Consider the following 18,585-nt stretch of genomic DNA (forward strand, 5'->3'; position numbering starts at 1 on the left):
CCGACAACCACTTATGACAAACAAATACCCGTACATATTGTGTAACCTATCCTAATCTGAAGAGTGTTTTTTTATTAAGTTGAACCTCACAGCACCTGGTAGATGAAGCAGACGGTTGGAGCCTGGCAGCCATACAGGAAGTGAACATCGATGACCTGCAGCTCCTCCAGCCGGATGTTGAACGCCTTTAGCTCTCGGTTGTCCCGGTCCAATGGGATCACCTTGAACAATCCGTCGTACAGCCTCAGACCGATCATGCGGCATTCTGGGTCAACAATCCCAATAATCCCTGTTTCTGATGGACGTCCAATGCGATCCTGAAGAACAGATGTGGGAATGTTTGAGGTTGGACATAAACATTTAAAATTTTGCTACTGCTACTAGAAGTAACAGAGTTTGTAAACTTTCCCCAATGTAAACACTTCACAATAAAAATAAAAATAAAAAACACCCGAGTACTTTTAAGGCTTTACCCACCTGGACGTTGCCATGGGCACGGGTGATTATGTCAATACTCTCCCCGTTCTGTTTGTATTCCAGGATACATGCATTGTACTTGGATGTGAGAATGAACAGTAGGTCTTTGCTCTCACCCTGGAAAAAAAGTAAAAAATATTCAGCATTTCATTAACATGGTTTGGTACAATATAAACGCAGAATAAGATAACATGAATGTCTGAAAATAGACAAATGGAAAAACTAACTTACAAATTACTTTCAAAAGCCTTTGAACTTGCTTTCCTTTGTCTTTTTTAATAAATACATCAAAGTAACCAAGAAAAGATCATTTCAAATGAATTATGCATTTATGTAATTCCTACCTTTGGACGGAAGAGTTCCATGACAGCAATTTTGCCATACATGCCAACTTCCTTGACAGGTCTAAGTCCCTCAGCTGTGACCACATAGATCTCCAAACGTGTGTTTTTAGCGATGAGCAAATTAAGGTCCTCAGCAGAGGTGAAGTGACCTGCAAAAAACATTGCAACATTTACAAGACGGATATAATTGTTTTTTTTTTAGCAGAGAAAAGCGTTAAAAAGGTTTTGACACAGTTATGTCAAAAATTGATGACCTCTCTTTCACAATTCTAGTTGAGAATTTTAGCTATATTTATTTTAAATGAATGAATTTATTATAAATGAAAACAACCAAAAATAAGGCTATGCAATTTTAGAAAAAATATATAATTGCAATGCTTTTGCCTTCCGATATCTATTATCATAACATCCATTTTCTCCTTAACTAAAATGTCCCTACAAAGTTTTATGAGCTTCAATTTCACAACCACTATTCTTAGTGGTTTGATCTACAAATATTTGTAGATATTTGGCCATCGGTTTTTGACAGGTAATATTTGTAGGTATTTTATCTACAAATATAGATCAATTGTGGGCATTGAGAGCAGTAAGAGCCAATCCCAAAAGCTTGATATATCCCTAGTGTGCAATATTTGTATTCAAGACATTTGAAGCAATAAGACTACTGAGTTGATATATTGAGCAGGTCTATCGAGACAGCACATAAATTTAATAACAAAATTCACACTAAGGAATAAATGTCTCAGCAGAACATTTTAAATTCTACCTGAGTGAAGCTCCGAGAAGCAGCTGGTAGGGCTTTGTGTAAATCATGGAAATATAATTTAGAAGCAATTTTACATAATGACCATACTGTAGAAGTGTGAAAGCAATCCAGAGTACTTCATTCACAGTACTCTGGATAGTGAATGAAGGAGAGATCAGAACCCGAAGACCTTCTGGCAGATATATGTTTTCTTAGTGCTATGCAGTCCAAAATACCATTCGGACATTAAAATACAGATTGAAAACGTGTACTTTTACCCTGGGCTTCCATCTAACTTATCAAATGGTATTTACTTCCTAACAAAAGAAGTGTATAATTTTATAATGTAAATATAGATTGTTTTTTCTTGCTCTAGTAAACAAATTTCTCACGACTTTGTTAATAATCTCTCCTAGAGTAACTGCGTAAACCGAGTCATGAGCTAATGTTTAGTTGAACGTAAAAGAACCCATGCCAAGTTCTAAAAGATAAATCGCAAAATGTGAGATTATGTTTGATAGAACGTAATTTTGAGCATTGCTTCGACTTTGTCATAGCCTATTTTAAGCCAAATGAGATCTCCAAATGGTACCAGAGTTATGTTTAGAAGATTGGAGCGGCTATGTGCAATTTAATTAGATGCTAGATAAGTCGCTTTTTATTTGCTGTTATATGAAAACAACTAACCAAAAACAATAACCACAATTTAATTGATCGTATTTGCGTTGCAGAAATAATTACAGATAGCCGTGCCGTACACTGCATATAAAGCACTCCGTCTAATATTACAGGTAAACATTTGAGCTAAAAGCCAGCAGCTAAGTGCTACAACAGGCCTGTATGGCTGCAGCGCGGGAGCTCAATTTGCCCGCAGGTTGCCAACGTCCCAGTCCTGCTCGGATCAGTCATATTTACCTGTGATGCAGGCGTTCACTGCCGTGGGCTTCTGAGCTGTTACCACGTAGTTATAAGACATCTTGACAGCAACGGAGAACAAACACCGTAGAAGTGTTTAAATCTCACACGAGTGACAAAATCATTGATAATAAAACTTCCGGAAACAGTTGGGGAAGTCGTTTAGGTTAACGACGTGCACTAATCCAGACTCGGAGCGCCCCCTAAGTACTGGAGGGTGTTTTACAGGGTAAGTTTGATATATTGGTGCACCTGTGACTCAAAATCCCAAAATGCTTAGGTTTGTCTTACTCTGCATAGAGATTATTTAACACATGCCAATGTTTCTTAAGCACAGAAGACGTATCATTTCTCGGACGCCGTGTAACGAAAACTTGTTATTCTTTTTTAGTTTGTTTGTTTGTTTATTTTGGTGTTGTTTTGAATTATACAATAAATCACTGCAATTTACTAAGACACTTAAAGTCAACTAATTGTATGCAAATGCTCAAAATATTTTATTTTATTCATTTGAGGGAAATATATGCGGCAATGCTTTTTGCATTTAGTCAAATTGAGAAACAGTGACACCTGCTGACACGTTTACTTAATTACAAAATCTAAGATGGCAAAACTCCTTTTAGCTTTTTGTAAAAGTAGTAAAAGTAGATTTACTAATACTTTTTCTCTACATTGAAAAAAAAATACAACTGTCCCTTTTTGTCTTTTTATTTGAGGAAGACGTACCATTGCCCCAAGATGATCAGTAAAATTATTTGCTGTTAACGACTTTGTAAACTGTTGTAGTCTACTTTCATACTTTGTGATTTTCGCCTCGTGATAACCGAGGCTCTTTGAACCCACCATTGGCTGAATCACTGTTGCCATGGACACGTTTTCTTAGGCCTGCGTTAGAACTTAACTGAAAGCGCTAGCTTGTTAACTTTATCTCCGTTAAAAATGTCAACAGTATGCACATCTGAAGAGACGATAAAAACAAATGTGTCGATACAGATAACTGCAAAATGTGGACGTAACATAGTAAGTTTGTTGAATGTTGATTAAACGTCCGACTGTCCCAATGGCAGGAATATTCCTAAATGCGATATGTTGGTTTCGTTTTCAGCAAGGGAAGAAGGGGGACAGTTTTCTGAGTTTCCTGCAGGTTTCGATTGAAGAAATGAACCTGGGGGAGTCAGGAAAGAAACAGGCCAACCCTGTGAAACACACTATTGATTACGACTTTACCTGCAGCTTTAATCCACCAAATGACGCCCAGTCTTTCAGTGACATTCTCCAAAAGCCAGTCACATGTAAGCTTAATGTATCAAATATAACAGCTAATGTCATCATTAGTAGTGTTTACTTCGTTTTTTGTTAAATCACAAGTGCAATAGTTCTGTATTTTGTGATCAGTTACACTAGTGGAGATCCTGCATGAGGGGAAAAAAGGTGACGTGAAAACAGCGGTACTGGGCCAAGCTGTGGTGGACTTATTTCCACTAGTGCAAGGTACAGTTTCTCCTCTAAGAAATTACACATTTTTCTGCTCTGGTATGTCGAAAGAGTAAAGAGAAGCAGATGTAGGTGGAATAAACAGAAATAAATAAAAGGAATAAACAAAAACTGATTTTGAAGAATGAGGAGGGACAACTTCCAAGGATTTAATGACTTTCTGTTGTCCTTCAGGTCAGTGCAGCTTTTTTAGTACAGTTCCAATCAATCCATTGGTCAATCCTGGGATTAAAGAATCTCGGCCGGGAATCACCCGTAAGGTTAGTTACTCATTCAACACTTATACTGTTCATGATGAACACAGAAACTTTGGACCTGTTTGCAGTTTATTAACACTGGATAGTGTTTTGATTTCAGCAGATAACATGCATTATGCCACTAAGACATTCAATCTTTACATTGTCCCACATTTATTTAAGCAAAAATACAAATTGTTTATTCAATAGATTTTTTATATTCTTCTTTTTATATGTATTGTACGTCATGACTTGAGTAGTGTTGTTTGTCTTCAGTATTTGATAAAGTGTTGTTAAATATTTTGTTTAGGGTGGACTTCAAATCTCAGAATATGAATTCAATCATATTTTACTTTATAAATATGTCTATAAATTCTAAACAGTGGTTTGCTGCATCATTTTACCCCATTTAGCAACCAACCCTGGATGTTTATGTCAGCGTGTCGGAACCTCTGCTCACTGAAGCCGAATTATCAACCTGTATCATCATGAAGGTAACTTTGGAAACAGCGTATTCACTGCCTGACACATGGACGGTGCCGACTGGCTCAGGTCACAGCCCCTTTTCATACTTAGCTGCCCTGGAGATTCCACTAACTGCAGAAGTGAGTTCTACTTTTGTATCCTAATACATTGTGTTACAACTATTCCATTAAAAATGTAGAGAATGACAAGTCCATATGTTTCTGTGATGATAAATTTGAAAATATGGAAATATTTCCCTCTCTCTGTGTCTTAGCATGATCAAGTACTAATGTTTTCTGAAGGCCATCTGAAGCCAGGGGGGCAGAGGGAGGGCAAAGGCCGTCGGAAAAGGAGGCCCCTTCAGACTTTATTGGTACCAGGGAATCAGTTTTTACCTGGGTCATTTTGCCAGCCAGAGCCCATCGATCATGAGGATGGAGAGCTTAATGATTACGAGGTAACAACAAGCACAAGTTCCACGTGAGACCAAAGATGTTGACTTGAAATAACACTCTTTACTTGAATTTTCATCTAATAGTACCTTTAAACAATTGTAGAAACAAACTTAGCTATTGCTATCAGAGTAAGATTTGAACACACAAGGAAATTTGAAGACCTGAATGTTCATGCAGGACCTGCTATTCCGTGATGAAGCAGAGATTACAAAGAACAGAGTGAGCTGGGACACAGAGATTCGATGCTTCCTGGATGCCAGTGGCGCTTCCAGGTCAGCTGGACATTCAACTTTTGTTTTTGCAAAGTTAAAGTCTTTAATGAGGCATTTCAACCCTTAATTGATATAAAATTCTAATACATTTGTTCTTAAGAACAAAAGAGATAATCTCCCCCAAAACTCAAGTAAACTTAGGTTTTTCACAAAATTCAGTTTCTAGAAAACAGTGAGTTTTGCTCCATGATTCAAATGGAGAAAAAAATAGTGCTACATTGTGAACAAATTAAGAAATTAATGTCTTATATTCTGAAACAAGCCCACTGGAATATCCTTCTTTAGGTTGAGATACATTTTTTAAAAATTGAGATAAATTTTAAAATGTCAACATTTTAAAAAATTAGACTCAAACTACTGAAAATTGTATTTTGATTATATTTGTAGATTGAAAGAAAAAATTACAGAGAGCCGACTGTGGCCAATGGAATTAATGAGGACTTCGGTTCCACTATCAAGGGTAATAAAAAACATTTCTCATTTGCTGCTGATATTTTAGTACTGCTAAAAAGATAACTGTTTGGGGAAAACAAAGTGGCAGCCGTTCCGTTAATCATGCTACCGCTGAACTGCAGATGAATGTTTTAATTGTCTCTGTTTGTAGTTAGGTGATGAGAACCCGGAGATCCCCTTCCATGGTTTGATATTTGTTGACATGGGGCGGTTGTTGTTCCCTGGAGTCTCTCGCATCAGAGGAGCATACACTGTTCATCCTTTCTATGAGAGTGAGCTTCTGAACAAGGTCTTAAAAACATTGTCAAAAACACAGATATTTACATTTATTTCTGGTTTCTTCTTTTACTTCTTGTTAAAATGAACTTAGTATTGATTTTAAACTTATAGACCAAGCGGAAAACCAGTGTGTTAAAGGAACAGGCTAAAGTAGCAACTGTCCTAGCCAAATCTCGAGCAAGCTTAGCAGTAGCAACTCCCAAAAAAGGAGCAAAGAGCTATGAAGCAAGCAGCAAGGGAGTCAAGGACCAGTCTAAAAAGGTGAGGAATGTGCTGATTTTTAAGGATGAGTTATCACTGCAAAGTTAAATTTACATTTGCAATGAGAAATGTTTTCTTGTACATGTAACAGTGTGATATTTTTCAATATGGCAGCAGAGTGTCCTTCCATCCAAGGCTACCATACCTGATGAAACTCCCGATAGCGCATCTGAATCTGAGACAAAAGTCAATGTAGAAGGAAATGTAAGTTTCTGATAAAGCCAGCTTGGTTCTCTGGTAGCACTGACAAAAACATGATGTTATTATTAAGTATTCTGTGCTACACACTTTGATTTTAGTTGCAACGTAGACTAGCAGAGACCCATTCGAACTTTTGCTTTGTGGATTTTTACTTTAGTCTTTTACCTTTGTTGTCATTTACAGATGTACTTGGAAGCCAGAACATATGTTATTTTTGAGATGTCCTTGAATAGACCACTGCTACCAAAACCATCCCCTGAGGAATTGGCTCGAAGGTAATATGCATTAACACAGTTAGGCACTGCAATTAATCCCCATGTCAGTAACCTCATCTCTTGTGAAAATTTTACACCTTAACACATACTAAATAAGAAAAGTTTAAAAACTTCTAAGGTTAAGAAGATTTTCAGATGGTCACAGTTATTGTGTTATAATGTGGGTCACTTTTACATTTTATTTCTGCAAAAGGAAAAAACAAATTCTACATTTATTTGATGATTCAGAATTTGCTATTATTATTTACTTTCTTAATTTTCTTTTGTCAAAAAAGCTAGCTTATATGTTTTCTCAAAACATAGAAGCACACAAGTAGATACATAAGTTGTCTGGAAAACCATCTTTTATGTATTCAAAAATGGAAGTAATAAAAGATGTGCCATATTTCAAAAAACATAATAATGACTTCAATTCATTTGAACAAATGAACCCAAGAATTTAATAAAAACTCATTCACCACATGGAGACAATAAAAAAATTACTGTAATAGTAATATATTTATTTCTGTTCGCTTTCCCTCATCTCTCTCAGTTTATTCACACATATGCAGAGATCATAATCACTCAAACAGCTGCTGTAACTGTGTATTTGCACATGAGGAATAATTTTTACCTGTCATGGCTCATCCAGTTACCATGGAAATAAAGATTCAACAAATGTGTAATACAGAAAGAAGTCCAAGTGGTATTACTGAAAGACTATGCTTTAGTTCAACAGTCAAAACATTAAAAAACATCCATCATGACACCTTTGATGATCATTAGTGTAATCTAATGAGTTCTTCTCTGAATTAACATAATCATTCAGGCCTTAAACATCTGGTAAGATGTCAGGTTACTTCCTTATGTTTTTCTTTTTGTTCCTTTCTGAATGTGAATTTAAAACAAGTGTTTCCAAATCCTGCAGGGTGAAGGCACTGATCCCCCCTAAACCCAAACGTCCACCTGGTCCGAGCAGAGCAGAAAAGGTGAGAAACTCAGATGCATTTCAATAAAAATATGCCTAATATGTCTAAAAATATGCCTCTTGCAGTCAGGAAAGGTTTCTCACTCTCAGATTTCTTGTCTCTGATGTGTGCTCTTGTAGGCCGTGCTGGACTTCCACACCCAAGTAGAAAATGCAGTGGCTGCTGTCTCTGCACAGTTTACCGAATTATTTGGAGCAAATAGCAAGTTGCAGGAAAGCCTTAGCAAAGAGCAAATTTTGGCTGAGGTGATGGGAGGTCTTAATGTCTCTGGAAGATACTTCACCTTCAAGGAGCAGATCAAGGTTAGAGGTTTAAAATGATTTCTTTGGCTGAATCTATGATATATGTATTAATAAAATGTTTTTTTTGTTTTGTTCTTTTTGTGAAGGGATCTTAATTCGTCAAATTCAATAAATATATTTGTGTGTTTATGGCTTATAGCAAGCAGTGATAAAGATTGTACGTGACAAAATGCAGCGGTCCAAACCTCTCACTGATCCTCAAGAGATTAAAGAATTTGTCAGCAAGCTCTATGTCTACCTAGTGGATGAAATGCATGTGGCTCTCAACAAGGTATTACCATCGCTATCATTTGTTTAAGGACATTGTTTAGATTTTTTAATGATCTTTATCTTCACCTCCTCTGCAGATTTATTCCAGTGATGTGGCAGAAGACTGCACTGATGAAATGAAGTTGGAATCTAGTCAGCTGAGACATTTTGCTAAAGAGGCACAACTTACAGGCAATTATCAACAGGCGGCTCAGTACTACCAAGAGGTACAAAAACAGGAAAAAATGGATCTAAGATCTTAAACACAGCAGTGAAGGAAGCAGATGAATCTGACTGGTAGACTAACTGGGAACTGTGGGGTTTTTTTACCGACAGTTGGTGGTGAGGCACCCTGATGAACCTTTGTACAAGTTTGAGTGGGGAAGTCTGTACATGTTGATCGGGGACTACATGAAAGCAAAAGAGTGTTACTATGATGCTGTATCCATCCAGCAAACACACCAGCCCAGGTTAGAAGTGCTTCATTTATGCTGCAGATTTTGAATTCATCTAAGCAAAATTATGTTTTAATTAGTTAGGTTTGTATAGTTAGTAATATATATAAATGTTTCTCTCTTTGATGATCAAGTCTTAAAAAACTACAGTTGGTAGAATAGTTTGTTTCTGTTTTTGCTTATTTATCCAGCCTGATGATGTGTGGGGTTGTGGCCGCAATGTTTGAACGTTACAATGAAGCTCTGACCTTCTTGGAGCGAGCCACCATCCTAGAACAACCCAGTGTGGAGGCCTGGACACTGATGGGTCAGTTTACAATCAGGATTCCTCACCAATGTTGGGGCCATTGGTGCACATATTTTCCACAATGGGGTGAAGTCTAGTGATCTACAACAATATTTAAATGAACTGTGCTTGTGTCTGCTATTTTCTTAAATCCATTTGCTCAGATCTATATACTTACACTGATGCCTGAAAGGTAGAGGTTTTTATTTGTTTGTGTGATAAATTCCTAAAGATTTGAACTTTACAAAGGAACAATTGCTCATTGATTGAGATAAATGTATTGTCTTTAATCAGTGCACTGTCGGGTTAAAGTAAAAAAATAGTGGCAGACCTTTGTATCACTGTTATATATCATTAAGGATCTACATACATCAGGTTGTTTGCCAAAATATTGGACATTTTAATACAAATATTGCAGTTTTTATGTTCAGTGTGAGATTATACTACTGAAATAAAACATTTAGATATATAGAATGTTGAGGGAACTCTACAACAATTATGTTTTTAAATTAAGCAATTCTTAAACAGAAGATGCTTGCAATTTCTATATGACAATGTTTACAGAAATGGTGCAAACAACAGATCAAATAAAATACACTGAAGCACAAATTTTAAAATCAGCAACATTGAGGTGTACAGTCCAGAAAGTAAAAAGGTCTAGTGCAAATGTCATTCTTAAGAGAATTATATCCATTTTTACTTTACCTCTAACAAATCATAATTAAAAGCAGGCGTAATGTACACAATGTACATATTGTAACTTTGCATTTATGTTGGGATCTGCCTTCTAGGTTTGATCCATTTAAGTCTAAATGAAACCTTACTGCCTGAAAGAGCATTTCTAGAGGCCAAAAAGATTCTTGGGGAAGAGGAAGCAAACAAGGCAAATGTAGATGACAAGACTAAACCAAGCGAGGACAACACTGAGGAAGTGAAGGCCCAACAGGATGAACAGGAGACAGATAATCCTGCACCACCTCCAACAGCTGAGCACGGTGAGTTGTAACATCAGAGTGAGCGTCCAGGTGCAAGGTAAAATATAAGCCGCACATGACAGCGGATTTAAGACTGATGGTATTTTTCTGATAGACCTTGAGTACCCAGACCATGACATGGATGACAGCGGAGAGTCGTCATGTCATAGTGACAGAATGTGGAAAATGCCAACTAAATTCACCGCTTCCATTTTCACACAAACAGTGAAGTTCTTGCTGCAGAACAATGCCCTACAGGTATTCAACCCTGTTTGATTTAGCAGTGTTTGATCCCACACTTTGAGGGAACACTTTGTTTAAATACTGTCAAATCATTTGTCCTTTCTAGGTCATAGCAGTAAAACAGTGTTTGTGTTGTGATAAAACATAATGGAAAGTCCAAAAAATAGTTTGATATTGCAAACACTGTATCATTCAATAAATAAACATTTGGATACTCAAATTCTGAGCTGTAAAAATCAACAAGATGAAATAAATAGTTTTAGAACTAACTGTGCTCTTTTGGTAGATGGCAGAATGCACTTTGTCCCAAGAGGTGCTGGGTTCTAAAGGAGGTTACACTGTTGCCTACTATTATAGCCAAGCCCAGTTACAGCTACTCAAAGGTGACTACAGCAGTGCTATTGACAACCTGAAAGAAGCATTGTTTTACAAAAGTCAGGTACTGCCACATTTCCTTTTTATCAATTTAAGACAAAAAGACCTCTGCCATGTATTTTCCATGTAATTTCTGTAATAGTCTATTTAGTGACTCCTTCTCTTTTATTTTAGATTTAACATAAATCTTAAGAAATAAAGCACACATCAGAGTGTTTTATATGATGTTGCTTAATCCTGAACTGTCCAAGATGTACCACAATTCTTCAAAAGTTCCTTTTAACCATTTCCTTTTTAAAGTGGAGCATGTTTAGAAATGTGTGAGCTCAATAAAAGGTGAAATATCACCCTTTGGTGCATAAAGTGTTTCTTCTCCAGTTATAAAATTCAATTATACTGCTTTGTTGTTCTCAGCAAAAACCTTTAAACCTCTGAAATTGTAAGATTGGATCAGCTACAAGATATGTTTGGTAATATCATTGCCCTTTTAAAGCAATAAAAGAATTCTCCTTCAACAAATCACTGCAGTTCTGCAGTTATTTTTGTGGAAATGTACATTTAGATGTACACTTAAGCCTCCATTTCTTGAATAGAAAGGTGTTAATCAGTGTTTCCATAAACATAATAGTAGTGTAATCTAGACCTTTCTAATTTTGATTTCTTAAGATTTCAATTTAAACTTAAAATAACATCATTCAGAAAAACTGGCAAGTTGGAAAATGGGACCTTAACTATGGATTCTGCCTTCTTATTTTACAGCAAATGGCATTTGTAGGGTTCTAAATTTTCTTCTTATCTTCTTACATTTTATTCATTATTTTATGGCATAATCTAGCACAAATGTTTTCAAGGTTTTAGACAAACACATCTACAGCTAACCTTGAAATAATTGTCCATGGTATGATCAGAACCCAGATGCCTGGGCCTTGAAAGGTCACTGCCACTACCTGCAAGGCGCATTTACTGAAGCCCGGGAGTGTTATGAGTGGAGCATGGTCTTTCCAGAACAACCTTCAGGCACTCACATTGTTCTTCTTCGCCTGGGAGCTATCTATATTCTTGAGGAAAAGGTTAGATGTCGGTAATTTCATTTTCTTATAAGTGAGATATAAGATTACATTTCTCTCCACAACTCTGAAATGAAAAGGTTTTGCATATTTTTTTAATATGTTTAAAAAATATATTATTTTTTTGTCACTAACTCTATGTTTATGATATTTATTCTTCAGTTTATACAAGCCAAAGAAGTCTTCCTGCAGGCATGTGAGCAGTCCCCATCGTGCCTGACCTGGTTGGGCATCGCCAAAGCCTGCTACAGGGTAAAAAATTCACATTGGTAATAATGAAAAAGTGCCTTTAGTTAAATTTTCTTAAGCTTTTAAATTAGTTTCATGAAGATTTTCTATATTGAACAAGTTTAAAATGATATATTATGAAATGTTAGATTCTGTTTAGAAGAGCTGGTGACAGTGGAGATAAACACCCAATTTAGGAACATTTTATTTGTGTTCTGTCAAACAGACATACACTGTTATTTCTAGGAAAGGAAGAGTCTTGTTGACATTGAAAAAATTCAAGTCTTTGATTGTTTTTGTGTAGTTGGGGGAGCTGTGTGTTGCTGAGGAAGCTTTAGGGGTGGCCACTCTTTTGAACTCAGCAAATGCAGAGGTGTGGGCTTACCTGTCTTTAATCAGCTTTAAGGTGAGTGATTACTATGCCTTAAACCCACAATCAATTTCAGTTCTGGTCCTACCTCTGTGGGGGGTTTGCAGGACAGGCTATACCAGTTTTTGGACTCATTTTCTTATTATTTTTTTTTGTACTTAGCAAAAACATTTTCTTACACTAACATGTAAGACGTATTGCAGCAGCACAATGTTGGCATCTATTTCTGGAGAAATTTTACTTAATATTGATGAGGAAAAACAAAACACGCAAATAGACACAAACAGGGTGTATTTGCATGAAATAGACACTGAAGTACAAGTCAGAAATGATTCAAAATAGTGGATGGGGTTTGTTGTAAAGCTGGAGACGGACTTTAAAACTGTTAAATTAGTGTAATTCTAAAGGACAAAAAAAATACAGTACATATGTTCTCTATTCCGCTATTATAGTTTGAATTGAAAAGAAAATGTTACCCTAATCCTTACTGTCTACAGCTGCATTAATCATATACTTTTACTTTTTTCTCAGTCTGGGCGACTAGAAGAGGGGGATGAATATTATAAAAATGCAATCTGTGTAAGTGAGTTTTTTTCATGAAGATCTGTTAATGCTTTTAATGACTTACAATTAGCTATTTCAGTATGTTAATGAGTACATTTGCTGACACACACTAACACACCACACAGTCTTGAGAACAACTAAGAAATTTCCCTGTGAGGATCAATAAAGTACGTCCTTTTCTAATCTATTTACTTATGAACATTATGTCAGTTTGTGTTTCCAATTTGCAGTTTGTGTTTATTTACACAGAAACTGTTTCCCTTCATAGCATAGTTACCCAGAGCATTTACATAGTATTTTTTGTAGCAGATGCAAAAAAAAATAGTGTTTCAAATTCTTTCTGTTTTTTTTTTTCTTGATTCACAGTTTGACTTGCAGGACTCATCTCTGATTGAAGAGATCAGTGAGGCGAAGCATCAGACTCGGATGAGTAAACTGGCATTGTGCTTCAATGCAAGTTCTCAAGCAGAGGTTGAAACAGTTTAACAAAACACATTTTATGAAGACAGCATTGCATTAGACATATATTTCAGATAAAATTTTATTTCATTTTTATTGTGTCTTGAAATAAAACAAATGAAGGTGTCAAAAAGGGGGCTGATCAAGCCATAAAAATTTAACTCAGAACAGCACAAATAGTCTTAAATACATATAAAACTATTAAATTGTTTTCAAAGGACTGCATCAAAAAGTTTAGTTTCATAAAATAACATGTAGCATTGTGTAATGAAATGTATTTTGCAAAAATCAGTCACCTGGTTTGTACATCTGAGATTCTGTAATTCTGCAAAGTTGTATAAATGAAATGTGAAAATTACAATGCAATATATGATTTTACATGGTCATAAACATTAGAATAGCATTTAAAGTTAAGTTGTGATGTGTTCTGTGTGTAAGTAACATATACTTAATATGGTGATTTTTACAAAATAATTCATAATTCTACACTGTTTAGTCAGTCATTTTACAATTTCAATACATACCTGAAATACTTTAAAATTTGGCACAATTCTCCAGAGTAAGGACATGTCAAATGGATTATATTTTTGGGCTGTCATGTTGAACATTTTCTCATGTTTCAATAAATACATTTCATTTGTATTCTCTTCCAGTTTGTGAATTAGTTATTTACTAAGTTCTAAAAGGATGCCAAGTAATTTTTTTCTCAACCTAAAATCAAGGTGAATTAAAACAGCCAGAGTTAAAATTTTTTACCGTCATTCATGGGTAATTTCTTCACAGTGCCACTAGAGCCATGGCTTTTGGTATCTCTCTGTACATTCCTGATCACTGCCTTGACCGAACAAACACTTCTCTCAGCCATGGTGAATCCTCATAGAGACGAGGGTCCCCCAGATACTCTGCGGTCCGCTTGTAGAAGTAGTAGTACAACACAGAAGCTACACAGATGGAAAACAAACAAGGTTAAGAATGTAGTATACTTACTATAAATCTTCTCTAAACACATCGAGGATCCAATTTGAGCACTTTTTGGTAATCATCAGAGGCATAATTCTATATTAAATCTTTGATTGGAATTGTTAATTTTACCAGAGACAAGGGTAGAGTCAAAAACAAGAATGCTTTAAAATATCCAAAACCATCCATGTTTTCTTATTTGTATAAGGTAAATTGTATTTTAAAAGGTGGATAAATTATTCTATTCATGTTAAAGGACAGTGCCTTGTATGATATTAAAATTGTTCATACTTATTATTTCATATGTATTTTTGGAGCTCTGAAATAAACCAGCACAAAGTCCCCCCCTCTTATTGCCATAAGTCTTTCTCTATTATTATAACTGGAAGACTTTTGAATGTCTCTACCAACTTTATAAAAAACAAAGATTTGTCACATTTTCCTTTGCAAAATATAGCAAATACAATATCAATCAATGAATCAATAAAATTTTATTTGTATATAACATTTCAACAGCAAGGCATTTCAATGTGATTCACATCATAACAAACACAAAGACATCAAGTGGGGGGTTCTTGCCTTTGCATCCACAAAGGTTTACAGGTTACACTCCGACTGTGTTATATGGAACTAAATACCTATTGGTATTTTTATTCACACTCACAATCACGCAGTTTACAATGGTGTTAACAGCCTTTCAAGGGGCTTCAGTCCAATAGGGACTGAATACATAATAATTCTGTATGCCAGTATTTTTCTGAAGGTGCAATTGGCATGAAATTCCCACAATGTCAGAAATAATAGCTACATTCCAAGGATGCAAAGAAATCAAGCTATAGATGTTCATAAGTGTAATTTAAAAAATACATAGGAAAAAAACATTAATTATGAAATTTATTTAATACTTCAGTCAAAAGCTTTTGTTTCTGCCAGAAAAAACAACTCATGCATGAAGAAACTAGTCACACATATTGCTCTGATGTGATTTAAATCCATTCTTTTTAGTTTCAATTCTTTTCATTTGGGATTGAACAAGATTATATTATCTTGTTCAATTAAATCTACATGACTACATGACTGTTAAATCTACATGACTGTTTTGTAATGTACTGTTTTGCCTTTTTATGCCTTCTTTTCTTCTTATGTTCAATACTTTTCCTCTTTATAATACTGCCTTATTACACTCTGGTTTGATTTCTTTGCATGTGAATGTCTGAGTTGATACCACCATGTGGAGAGAATTTGATGTCTTTGGCATCTTCAGAAATATATCTAAAGTTGTGTTTTTACCACAACACAACATATGATAAGTTTAATTCTTGTTTTGCGAGCTGTAATTGGTGATTTTTTTCTTGGTGATGATTTTGCTCGGGAATTTCAGAGTAAAATAAGCTGAATAAATAAATTATGAAATTACATATATTTAACCTTTGTTTCCATCTTTACAATTTTACACTTACATTGTTCTGTCAAAGCAAGTATAAGACACTTTGAAGACACTGGGTTGCAAAATCAAAACATTTGAAAATGTTCAAGCAGAACAAATACTTTTTGCAAGGCACTATAATTTCAATTTGACATTATACTAAGACAAACCAATTATTTGGATGATTTTTAAGATGTAAAATTTAAATAATCTTACCAGATCTTTGAAACACAAACAGCACCTGAAGACCGTCTGTCCAGATAAATCGGTTTGTGTTTAGCCAGCGCAGATTCTGAAATCAATGTGTAAGAAAACATAATTAATGCCATTCCTTTAGTTAACCTGCAATACAAGTAAAGCCATGCTGCACTCATATCAGTCATAACAAATAAAAGAAATTGAATGAAAGCTAAAACAATCAACAGTCTTTTCTTTTCCCAAAATCAAAAATTTGTTTTTTACTCTTTATGGGTTTTTTTTTTTTTGTTCTAAGTAATCTTTTATACAGGATCTCTTCATAAGTTTTTCTTGATAAAACAAAAAGAAAACATGTATCAAACTTGTATTTGTTTTTATGTTGTATTCATTTGTTCTTGTCTTTACCATAAGCCAGGAATGGAGTATGATACTGAAGATCAAGTAGAGAGCGGAGAGCATTATCAGGGCTCTAAATCGCTCCAGCAGTATGGCAACCAGGCCAACCTGGAACACGTAGGTGTTGAATAGCATCAGCAGAATGATGATCAGGTTAAATAAGATGCAAATGTCCTGCATGCTGTGGGAAGGAAATATATTTATGTAACTGGCAGCCATGAAAACAACAAGGACAAAGATCTCATTCTCGTATCAATATAAGGAGCTGTTTAACTATTACTGCTACCCTGCTGAAACCTTAAAAAAGTTTGACTCACATGAAAAGCACCAACTGGACTGTGGGCTCGGTCCTTAACAGTTCACTGAAGGAGTTGACAAACAGGTCAAAACAGAGCAAACTGAGCTGAATCAACAACACCAGGGAGTAGTTGCTGGCATGGAGCATCTCCGACCCATAGGCTGGGTGCCCAGGTGGATTGTGGTTCCACTGTGGATCCAAGGCTGCAGCACTCCCTCAATCCCACCACAGGGAAACATCAACCTGGACGAGGCAGGTTTGACAGTTTGGATGCCTCAGTGAGGCATTCAAATGGTCCTGCTCTCCCAAATGCAGATCAAGTTCATTTGATATAACATTACTGCTTCATTCCATGTTGTTTGGTTGAATTCAGTTTATTTTGGAAAAACAGAAGCACTCTCAAACAGGAAGGCAAGTTTTGGTTTGGAGATGAGCTGCCAACCATTCAGAGATGTCAACATGTTACATTTGACTGCAACAAATCCCGCAGATGCAGCTGTGCAGTTCAATCTGCAGACTTGCATATCAGAACTGGTGAGACATCATTGTCTCGAGGGAAAAAGGGCAGATGTGCTGTGGAAGGAAACAACAGATTAATTCAATTAAAGCTGTTACACCTTTAAACTGCTGTAACTTACAAAAAACATTTAGAATATTTTACATTTTGCATGCTTTTAAAGACTGAGGAAAGAAAGCTAGACTTTAAAGGAATCTGTACATGTAATAAACATGTAATAAATGCAACATATGTTTATGACATTAAATTAAATGAAAAACAATTATTGACATCATTTGGAGCATCCACACCAAGAACTAGGTGGAAATTAATTCAGTTTTTAAATATAAAGTTAATTATCTCCATAGACTAATTTTCTGTTGAAATTACTTTTTAATTGTCAAAAAACAGCTTTATCTTCATTTATTCCAGGACTAAAAAAAACCCCAAAGGTGTTATTTTGTAGATTAAAGAGAAATCTAATCTTGTCTTCACTAATATTTCTGTTTCTCAGTGTTATTCGTGGTCCTTGCTTCCTCTCATGAAGTTATCAATATGGACCTGTTACAGTGACACCTGCTGGATCCTCTCACGGTCCCAGTATTTATAGCATGGCAGGTGTGAGGAAGATTAGGGGTACTTCCAAACACTCGGCTATGGAGGAGAAGGCGACTTACTCTTGAAAGCTGGCCTACTCAGAGTTTAGGTTAGTGGTATTAGTGGCTTCTTTGCACATAAAACCGCACACTAACCACATGCAGGCAACGACAGGCATCTACATTTTTGACGGATCATAACAGCACATCAGAAATTTTTAAAGAAGAATTGGAAATGTTGTCTTACACCTCTTCTTACATACACCTTTGAATGAAAAATATTGTAGCTGCTCTTACGTGAATTACTCACCTCAAAAGAATAGCAATGTAACCAAGCAAGCAGCTATCGTTAGTATGCTCTCAGCCTGCAGTTTTTAGTACTGTTCTATGACATCTCCTTATTTAAAATCTCTTTGATGCCTTCAGTATATAGAACATATAATATCCTACCATCTAAAAAAATTATGGCAAAACAAAATACAAACCTCTAGTGGAGGGGTAATCTCAGTTGCTGAAGTTCTTTGTGTCTCTCTGAGGGACGCATGTGGCCATAAACAACATAGTGTGGCGCAGACTGACAGCTTGTGTCCTTGGAGCAGCTTTTATCCTTTCACCTCTCTAATAAACACGCAAGAGATTTGTGTCATCATGCGCTTCAGGACACTCTTTTTATACAGACCCATGTACCAGCAGATGATGTTAAATTTCTGTTTTTATGGTTTTGTCCATTTAAAAATATTTGGACTTGTTTTAGATCTCAATCAGGCCATGGGGAAATGTGTGGAAAGCATGTAAAATCTCAA

The 18,585-nt window shown here is 35.7% G+C and overlaps 3 protein-coding genes across 5 annotated transcripts in view; 1 reads left to right on the plus strand and 2 right to left on the minus strand.

The window, feature by feature from the left end:
- Nucleotides 1-2,655, minus strand: part of ddb1 (damage-specific DNA binding protein 1) — a 44,548-nt gene extending 41,893 nt beyond the window's left edge. The window contains exons 1-4 of the mRNA XM_055036868.1: nucleotides 2,482-2,655; nucleotides 822-970; nucleotides 478-594; nucleotides 96-317 (exon numbers count right to left, since the gene is read on the minus strand). Of these exons, the coding sequence (XP_054892843.1) occupies nucleotides 96-317; nucleotides 478-594; nucleotides 822-970; nucleotides 2,482-2,542 (549 nt within the window). The 5' untranslated portion in view covers nucleotides 2,543-2,655. The remainder of the gene's footprint in view (nucleotides 1-95; nucleotides 318-477; nucleotides 595-821; nucleotides 971-2,481) is intronic.
- Nucleotides 2,656-3,346: 691 nt separating this feature from the next.
- On the plus strand, nucleotides 3,347-13,533 carry cfap70 (cilia and flagella associated protein 70). 3 transcript variants are annotated; one of them, XM_055036989.1, is made up of 26 exons: nucleotides 3,347-3,501; nucleotides 3,587-3,773; nucleotides 3,877-3,972; nucleotides 4,150-4,235; nucleotides 4,625-4,816; nucleotides 4,951-5,133; nucleotides 5,309-5,403; nucleotides 5,791-5,863; nucleotides 6,008-6,145; nucleotides 6,247-6,396; nucleotides 6,511-6,600; nucleotides 6,781-6,872; nucleotides 7,780-7,840; nucleotides 7,960-8,142; nucleotides 8,282-8,413; nucleotides 8,490-8,618; nucleotides 8,728-8,861; nucleotides 9,038-9,153; nucleotides 9,924-10,127; nucleotides 10,222-10,364; nucleotides 10,636-10,788; nucleotides 11,633-11,794; nucleotides 11,954-12,043; nucleotides 12,324-12,425; nucleotides 12,921-12,968; nucleotides 13,320-13,533. In XM_055036989.1, the coding sequence occupies exons 1-26, from the start codon at nucleotides 3,421-3,423 to the stop codon at nucleotides 13,437-13,439; spliced, it is 3,240 nt and encodes a 1,079-aa protein (XP_054892964.1). In that variant the 5' UTR covers nucleotides 3,347-3,420; the 3' UTR covers nucleotides 13,440-13,533. The 3 variants fall into 3 exon arrangements, with proteins under 3 accessions (XP_054892964.1, XP_054892965.1, XP_054892966.1); XM_055036990.1 differs by having other exon boundaries at nucleotides 6,514-6,600; XM_055036991.1 differs by lacking the exon at nucleotides 12,921-12,968.
- Nucleotides 13,477-18,375, minus strand: LOC129364400 (transmembrane protein 138-like). The gene is made up of 5 exons (XM_055036992.1): nucleotides 18,268-18,375; nucleotides 16,710-17,263; nucleotides 16,402-16,573; nucleotides 16,015-16,090; nucleotides 13,477-14,353 (listed from the first exon to the last, which is right to left on the minus strand). Exons 2-5 carry the CDS (start codon nucleotides 16,835-16,837, stop codon nucleotides 14,241-14,243), a joined length of 489 nt encoding a protein of 162 aa, XP_054892967.1. The 5' UTR covers nucleotides 16,838-17,263; nucleotides 18,268-18,375; the 3' UTR covers nucleotides 13,477-14,240.
- Nucleotides 18,376-18,585: the final 210 nt, after the last annotated feature.

This window comes from Poeciliopsis prolifica, unplaced genomic scaffold, assembly GCF_027474105.1.
Source record: "Poeciliopsis prolifica strain line A6 unplaced genomic scaffold, Auburn_PproV2 SCAFFOLD011, whole genome shotgun sequence".
NCBI lineage: Eukaryota > Metazoa > Chordata > Actinopteri > Cyprinodontiformes > Poeciliidae > Poeciliopsis > Poeciliopsis prolifica.